The sequence below is a fragment of the Bubalus bubalis genome, chromosome 12 (assembly GCF_019923935.1).
Source record: "Bubalus bubalis isolate 160015118507 breed Murrah chromosome 12, NDDB_SH_1, whole genome shotgun sequence".
NCBI lineage: Eukaryota > Metazoa > Chordata > Mammalia > Artiodactyla > Bovidae > Bubalus > Bubalus bubalis.
Genome location: NC_059168.1, coordinates 99,586,145 through 99,593,949, shown reverse-complemented (window position 1 = coordinate 99,593,949; position 7,805 = coordinate 99,586,145). Strand labels below are relative to the sequence as shown.

The 7,805-nt window shown below is 48.9% G+C and overlaps 1 protein-coding gene across 1 annotated transcript; it reads right to left on the bottom strand.

The window, feature by feature from the left end:
- Nucleotides 1-351: 351 nt before the first annotated feature.
- On the bottom strand, nucleotides 352-7,521 carry TOR1B (torsin family 1 member B). The gene is made up of 5 exons (XM_006044099.4): nucleotides 7,252-7,521; nucleotides 6,353-6,618; nucleotides 4,441-4,616; nucleotides 2,696-2,823; nucleotides 352-2,235 (listed from the first exon to the last, which is right to left on the bottom strand). The coding sequence occupies exons 1-5, from the start codon at nucleotides 7,448-7,450 to the stop codon at nucleotides 1,994-1,996; spliced, it is 1,011 nt and encodes a 336-aa protein (XP_006044161.3). The 5' UTR covers nucleotides 7,451-7,521; the 3' UTR covers nucleotides 352-1,993.
- Nucleotides 7,522-7,805: the final 284 nt, after the last annotated feature.

Below are 7,805 nucleotides of genomic sequence, written 5' to 3'. Positions count from 1 at the left end.
GGACTTCCCCAGTGATCCAGTGCTCAAGACTGCCTTCCAGTACAGGGGCTGTGGCTCTGGCCCCAGTGGGGGAACTAAGGTGCCACACGCCCTGGAGTGCAGCCAAAACACAAAGTAAGACCAGCTCTTTCTGTTGGTACTTACATCCACGAAAATTAGCTGGGGTGTGACTCATCATCTAATCCAACTTAACTTTGTACCGAACAGCCTTTAAGGTAAACGTTGACATGAAGACAGCCAACCAGCGTGTCCAGTAAGCCTAATTCACCCAAGTTATTAAAGAGCCTTTCTTCTCAGCTCAAACTTCAGAGCTCCCAAATAAACCAGAAAAAAAAATCTGCAAGTGGCATCTCATGATAAAATTTAAGCTTTATTATTTGACATTCAGAAGGTCAGTCCAAACTCATCTACATCTTACTCGGGGTGAGGAGGCTGGGCCGCGGGCATCCGTGGCCTTTTCAAGTTACAAGTCAGTAACAGCAGTCCAAAGGTAGCCAACACGTCTTGAGTTTATTGCATCATTGTAAACAAGAAATCTTATCTCCTCCTGACCCACCCAAAAGGTTATAAAAGAAATTTAACTTAGACCCAACTTGAGGACACGTACTAAAAGTTTCAAGCCTCACCTTGACATTTTTTAAAGACTAAGTGTGATCCTCTATAAGGCACTGCCATGCTGTAGGAACATTCATTCTGCCACATCTTATATATATAAAAAAGCTGCGTGTTCTCATTACGTGTCTTCAGTTGCATTGCAACCACAAGACAGAGCGATTCACGCTGGCTGGAATCAAAGTCTTATTTCCCCAAGGCCGGGGCAGTGCAGCCTGGCACCACCAGAAAGGACATCATTCTTAGATGACACCCAGGACCAGCCAAGACCATCTGTTTTAAGAGCATCTGATAAAGAAACAGGAAATTATCCCTTCCCATGTTTTAAAATAAGCAATGTTTCGTTTCTCTATTATGTAAGATTCCCAAGTAAAAACATTATTAAAAATAGCCATATTCTTGAAAACTCAAGCATTTCTAGTGTACAATAGTTTCTCTTTGGCAATGCAGAACCTACAAGCTGACCGTCCAGTTGGCACGTGTCATCTGTGGAGAAAGTTGGGGTTCTGCGGATTTCCAATGGTTCTGTGAAGTCAAGTGAAAAGCTGACCCACATGTAAACTGTAACAAACATTCCACTGTGGGAACCAAGGACTCAAACTCGAAGCCAACGGCTGCGTTCTGATCCATCTCTAGAGATGAGATGGCTGGTGGGACCCGGAGCCCTGGCTGAAATTCAGGAGGAGCAGCAGTACCAGAAAGGCTGCGGTCAACACCAAGTGAGAGTTGGAGATGGAATCTCACGACGAGGGTTGTAAACAGCAGCAAAGCCGCGGACAGAAGGAGAGGTCCTGCCCGTTCTGCGGGGCCGCAGGGGCCTGGCACGGAGCCCCCACCCCACAAGCAGACGGTTCACCCAGCCGTGTGCTCGGCCTTCGGACCTGGGTTCTCCCACTGGACAGTCTGTGCCCAAAGGTGCCGCCAGTGTTACCTGAAAATACTTCATCTTGGTGAACGTGTTCTGTAAAAGAAAAAGAACTAGAGCTGAAGAGTGTTTCTGGCAGGTGAAAACCAATACTCCCTGGCTTGCATTAGCCATCGAACTTCAGTTCAGCTTCTGGGATGTGGGTACCGTTGGGTCAGAAAGAGTCCTTGGCCTCTGTTCTCAAGGCACTTCTGTCAAGGTCAGTTAAGTGTGTGGAGGAGGCGGATTTCAAAAGTTCATTTCCAACTGTGAACACCTGCGCCGCCGTCGTGCTGCAACACAAGTTCACTTGACAGCGGAGCATCATTTCACAAATCAACCCTCAGAACCTTCCGGATCCCGCGAGTCCACAGGTGCAAATGTGCAAACCCCGAGGAGGTCTTCAAAGTGCTTCTTCGGGCCCGGCCCCAGGTCTGCTGGGCGCCCACTCGCGTCTCAGCCCGCCTGCACGAGGGCTTAGTAGAAGTCCAGCCGTGACTGCACGGTCTTGCAGCCCTTGTCTGAGTATATTTTCTCGTCCTTCGGGAAGAACGTCATCTCCTCTGCCACTCGGGTGACGACGTCTTCATCGACGGCAGAACCGCGGGCCTTCATCTCCGCCCGCACGCACATTTTCACATGTCTGTACTCCAGGGGCAGGAAGGGGATGAAGTAGTCGATGAGGTTCCGGTCTATCAGGCCACTGTGCCACAGGCCACCTGGGAAACAGGGCACAGCTGGGTTTCCTGCCACTTCTGTCCTTGTCACCCGCCAGCGTGCGGCTCCTACAGGGCCTGTCCTGATCCCCAGCACATTCCCCACGTCTGCGGCCCTCAAGATTCGCTTTTGGTCAAGCCTGATGTAAGGTTGGTTGGCTACCCCCACTAACTGGCTTCTAGAATAGCATGCCCTCCAAAAAAAAAGTCCCTACTTCAGCCAAGCTACAGGGGTGAGCGGATTCTGTGGTTTTGTGAAAGGAAGAGAGAGACGGTTGGGACTTTCTTGGCGGTCTGGTGGTTAGGACCTGAGCTGCTACTGCAGAGGGCACGGGTTCGATCCCTGGTTGGGGAACTAAGATCCCACAAGCCACAGGGTCAAAATAAAAAAGAGAGAGAGAAAGAGAACGGTGATGCTGTGGGCAGGGCGAAGGGCAGAGGGCACCCACTCAGGGAGACTCACTGTGTTTGTTATTGAAGACTCCGACAGACAGCACCGCCTCCAGGTCCTTCAGCTGGATGTCCTCTCTCTTTCTCCCGGCCCGCCAGAAGTCAAGGGCCGTCTTAGTTATGAGGTCTCCGCCTGCGTTGCTGAGTTTGTCAAAGAAACCAGATTAAAATCACACCCTGACTTCTCTATGATATATACACACTACTATATATAAAAGATAACTAGTGAGAACCTACTATATAGCACAGGGAACTCTACTCAATGCTCTGTGGTGACCTAGATGGGTAAAAATATCTAAAAAACAGTGTACATATGTATATATCACTTTGCTATAACCTCAGATATGCAGATGACACCACCCTTATGGCAGAAAGCAAAGAGGAACTAAAGAGCCTCTTGATGAAAGTGAAAGAGGAGAGTGAAAAAGCTGGCTTAAAACTCAACATTCAAAAAACCAAGATCATGGCATCTGATCCCATCACTTCATGGCAAATAGATGGGGAAACAATGGAAACAGTGACAGACTTTATTTTCTTGGGCTCCAAAATCACTGCAGATGGTGACTGCAGCCATGAAAGTTTTTAAATTTCTTTTGACACTTGCTCCTTGGAAGAAAAGCTATGACCAACCTAGACAGCATATTAAAAAGGAGAAACATTACTTTGCCAACAAAGGTCCATCTAGTCAAAGCTATGGTTTTTCCAGTAGTCATGTATGGATGTGAGAGTTGGACCATAAAGAAAGCTGAGCACTGAAGAATTGATGGTTTTGAACTGTGGTGTTGGAGGAGACTCTTGAGAGTCCCTTGGACTGCAAGGAGATCCAACCAGTCCACCCTAAAGGAAATCAGTCCTGAATATTCATTGGAAGGACTGATTCTGAAGCTGAAACTCCAATACTTTGGCCACCTGATGTAAAGACCTGACTCATTGGAAAAGACCCTGATTCTGGGAAAGACTGAGGGCAGGAAGAGAAGGGGGCAACAGAGGATGAGATGGTTGGATGCCATCACCTACTCAATGGATATGAGTTTGAGCAAACTCCGGGAGATGGTGAAGGACAGGGAGGCCTGGCGTGGTGCAGTTCTTGACATCACAGTCAGACATGAGTGACAAACAAGAAACTACCACAGAAACTAACACAACACTAAATCAACTAGACTCCAATAAAAATTAATTAAAAAAAAAAGACTCTAATCAGGAAACGTACCTGCTCTAAGTTCACTCTTTTTTTTCCTTTTCAGTTTCTATGCAGCTTAAAGCCAAATATATAAACCAGTCTATATGTATTAAAGGGTTGTAATGACTTCTTACCGATGTCACTTATTATCAGGACACACTGTGAGTTTTCTAAGATGGAATCAGTTTGTGATAGTTTTCTAAAGTTTATTTTTAATCAAGGAGTATTTAGTATGTGCTACTAGACAAAGAAAAAAAACAACACTTCTGCCCTCAGGAGCTGAAAATCTGTTTTCTCAGGCAGAGGAAAAAAAAAAAAAAACTTGGTGTGTAACGCTGCAACTTTTTATAAACCCCAGAGATGACATGTGTAGGTAGCGAAACTGCCTATTTTCAGAAACAATTTCCTTCATTCATTTCCTCCTGCCCCTGCCCAGTGCCATGCTGACACCAGCAAGCCTGGAAGAAGTCTGCAAGTTACTTTTGCCAGGCTGGCACATTTGTCCTCAGCACCTCATTCTAGCCCTGGGAAAATGAAGGGCTTGGTACATTCCCACTCAAGAAACGCCTCCCACTGACCTGAGAAAGATGAAGATGGCCTTCCGGTAAGACACGCCATCAATCTGCTCGTAGTAATCCAGGAACGGCTTGATTGCATCGATGACTCCCGGGTGCAACTTATCCATCTCATCAAATATGAACACGGAGCCCGCACATGCACTCACGTTACCCCGGATCCATCTCTGTAACTGGTCCTGGACCAACCATAAAAGAAGAAATGGGACATGGGGACTCAAAAGGGTGTGCCCAGGGGAGAAATGCTACACTGTTCTTCACGCTCAGGAAGGTGAAAAATCAGAGCTCTCTGGGGTTTAACAACAAAAACCACATCCTAATCTGCACTCACTGGGTAACTACTTTTCCAAAACTTCATCTATAAAAAATGGGAGGAACGTGGCTGATTCATGTCAATGTATGGCAAAAACCACTACAATATTGTAATTAGCCTCCAATTAAAATAAATATATTAAAAAAAATTAAATTTTAAAAAAAGAAAGAAAAAGGGGGGGGGTGGAGGACGGAAACAAGCAGAGAGATGGGTGCTAAAAGGCAAATAAGTGTTTTCCTAACTCAAATGAAGTACCCAATGCAACTTTTTAAAGGTTTGAGAAGTATAAGATATGTGAATATTTATCATTTCACTGGTAACCAACTGGTAATTTTCATCTCACTGTGGATGGAAATCTCAATTTGACTAGACTTACTGAGGAATAAGAAACTAGACTAAGAGCAGCGCTGTGTCCAAGGCCAGTGCCTTGTAATGGTATTACAAGTGCAAGAACAAAGACGCTGACCTAGATGGCACGTCATGACAAGCGTTTGTGCCTGTATTTCCAGGGATTTATGAAAGAATTTGGAAAAAAGAAAATCATTCTCTTTTTGGCTGTCTTCCCTGTCTTACTGTTTATATGGCAAATATCCACTTTTACTTCCTTGTTCAGTTTCTATTCCTTATCTCAGTCCCCACCTAACACTAAGTAGGAACACTAAGGATGTAGGAATACAAGGATGTCCATTTAAACAAGAGCCCTATTGGACAACTTAACAATACAATGCCAAGAATGTGAAGGACGGGAGGAGCAAAGGGAAAAACTGCTACTGAGGAGGAAAAAAATCCTCTGGTCCTCACTGCCTAAATGCAGAGGCCAAGCGGAAGCTACATCATAGGCAGGAATTTATTTTTTCATTTTTGGCTGTGCTTGAGGGATCTTAGTTCCCTGACCAGGGATTGAACCTGTGCCATCAGCAGTGAAAACATGGATCCTAACCATGAGACCACCAAGGAATTCCCAAGGGAGCCTTAAATAAAGCCATTTGAGTCTGTTTCACTTAACCAAGGGCTGGGACAGGGATGCAGCGCATACTCACTGCACAGCACGGCTACCCTGCAGACTGGGAGACAGGAGATTTGGGTTCCAGTTTCTCATTTGTCATAAGGTCACAAAGACTGTAGGGAGCAAGTCACCTTCCCACTCTTGGCTCCATCTTTTAATGGAACATCACCCCACTGTACTGGGCTTCCCTGGTGGCTCAGTGGTAAAGAACCCACCTGTCAATGGAGGAAACACGGGTTCGATCCCTGGATCGGGAAGATCCCCCGGAGAAGGAAATGGCAACCCACTCCAGTATTCTTGTCTGGGAAATGCCACAGACAGAGGAGCCTGGTGGGCGACAAGTCCATGGGGTGGCAAAGAGTCGGACACGACTTAGCAACTGAGCACGCCCACACCCCGCTGTATTATTTTGGAATCGGTGAGGCAGAAGCTGCAGAACTGCAAATGGCAAAGGGCCACCAGGGTGGGGGACTTGTGCCTTAAACCAGTGGGGTCTGGGGCTACTGCAGCGCAAAGAAAGAAACAGAGGCTGGAGTCAGGGAGCAGGTCACCCAGACCAGTCGGAAAAGCCAGAGGACGGGATAACAATTCCTTGCCTGATACAGTTTTATGTGCTGCTCATGAGGGAAGTGCAGGGTCGACACAAACAGGTGGACAAAGTTGCTCTTCAGGCCTTTGGGGTGAAGATTTTCAGCCACAATTTGGCTGACAAAATTCTTGCCTGTGCCAGCCCAGCCATGTAAGGAGAGAGTCAGTGGTTTCTTGGGATTTTTGTTGTTCTTGAAGCCGGTCAGCGCCTTGAGAATCACCTCTGTGGCCAGATGCTGCCCAAACAGCTTCTCCTCCAAGTCCTGCTTGAGGGCTGCAGGAGCCAGCCCGAGAACAAGAGAGAAAAATACACATTAAACACGCACCAGAAGAGCAGTGCTCGCCCCTGCTGGCCAAAGTGGAAGGCACAGGTTCGCCAAGTGGTCCAGCATGGGATCTCTGCCAAACCCCAGGGTTGGCACTGAGGCGGAACCACACGGCTGCGGTCACACGAGGCCACTTCCAAGGAAACGGACTGGAGAAGGAAGCTAAACGTGTTCGCTCATCCAAGGACTGGCCCTCTCGACTGGGGTGCTTTGCTATTCCCCGAGCCAACCCTACTGGCTTGGAAGAAAACTGAGGGCCAGACGTGGGCTTTCGGGGCGGACGCTGCACGTCTGAAAGGTACTTAACAGCGTCGACACGGCACAGAAGGGCGGCTGCTTTTTCAGTTTCTTCTTACTGTCCTCCCAAAGAATGCAAACTTTTAGGGAGGAAGTTGGGCAGAACCCCCCACGATCCGGAGGATCTCTCCGAAGACACGGCTTCCGAGGCTGCAGCTGGGACCGAAACCCCACCTCTCCCTCCTACCCCATCAAAGGGTGAGCGCGGGGTGCGGGGGCGCTGACGCCCGCGAGGGGCCTGTCTCCCGCACCCCGCGAGCCCCTCCAGGGCAGCCCAGCCGTACCCGACGCGTTTAGCGGCCGCTCGCTGCGGCAGCACTCGGCGAAGCGGCAGTACAGGTCCTTGTAAGACAGGTAGCCGGTGAGCGCCGAAGCGGCCCCGATGGCGATGCCCACAGTTATAGGCTCGAATGCCGCCACCACGTGGGCCGCCAGCAGCAGCCTCAGCGCCGCGGCGCCCCCAAGCCGCGGATCCAGCCGCATAGCCCACCCAGCGTCCACAGCTACCGCCTTCCCAGCAGTCTGGGCAACCCAGGCAGCCTAGCGGTGGGATGGACTTCCGGTATGCGTCACTTCCGACCTCCAGGTCCGCCCACCCCATAGGACGGCTTCGTAGGCTAGGGGCGTGGCTCCGTGTCGCCATCTTTGTGAGTGGCACGAAAGCAGTCTCGGTTCAGGGGCGTATCTTTGTGCAGCCTTCTTTGTGAGTGGCAGGAAAATCGTCTCAGCTTGGTCCAGTTGAGTCGCTCGCTAGTGTCCGACTCTTTGTGACCCCATGGACTACAGCATGCCAGGCCTCCCTGTCCATCACCAACTCCCGGAGTTTACTCAAACTCAT

What these genes read in the sequence shown, in the direction of transcription:
- TOR1B (XM_006044099.4), bottom strand. Translation starts at nt 7,450, where the DNA reads ATGCGGCTGGATCCGCGGCTTGGGGGCGCCGCGGCGCTGAGGCTGCTG. An exon ending in AGCACATAAAACTGTATCAG is followed by an intron (nt 4,617 to 6,352) that starts GCAAGGAATTGT and finishes TGGTTGGTCCAG; the next exon opens with GACCAGTTACAGAGATGGAT. An exon ending in GCCATCTTCATCTTTCTCAG is followed by an intron (nt 2,824 to 4,440) that starts GTCAGTGGGAGG and finishes TGACAAACTCAG; the next exon opens with CAACGCAGGCGGAGACCTCA.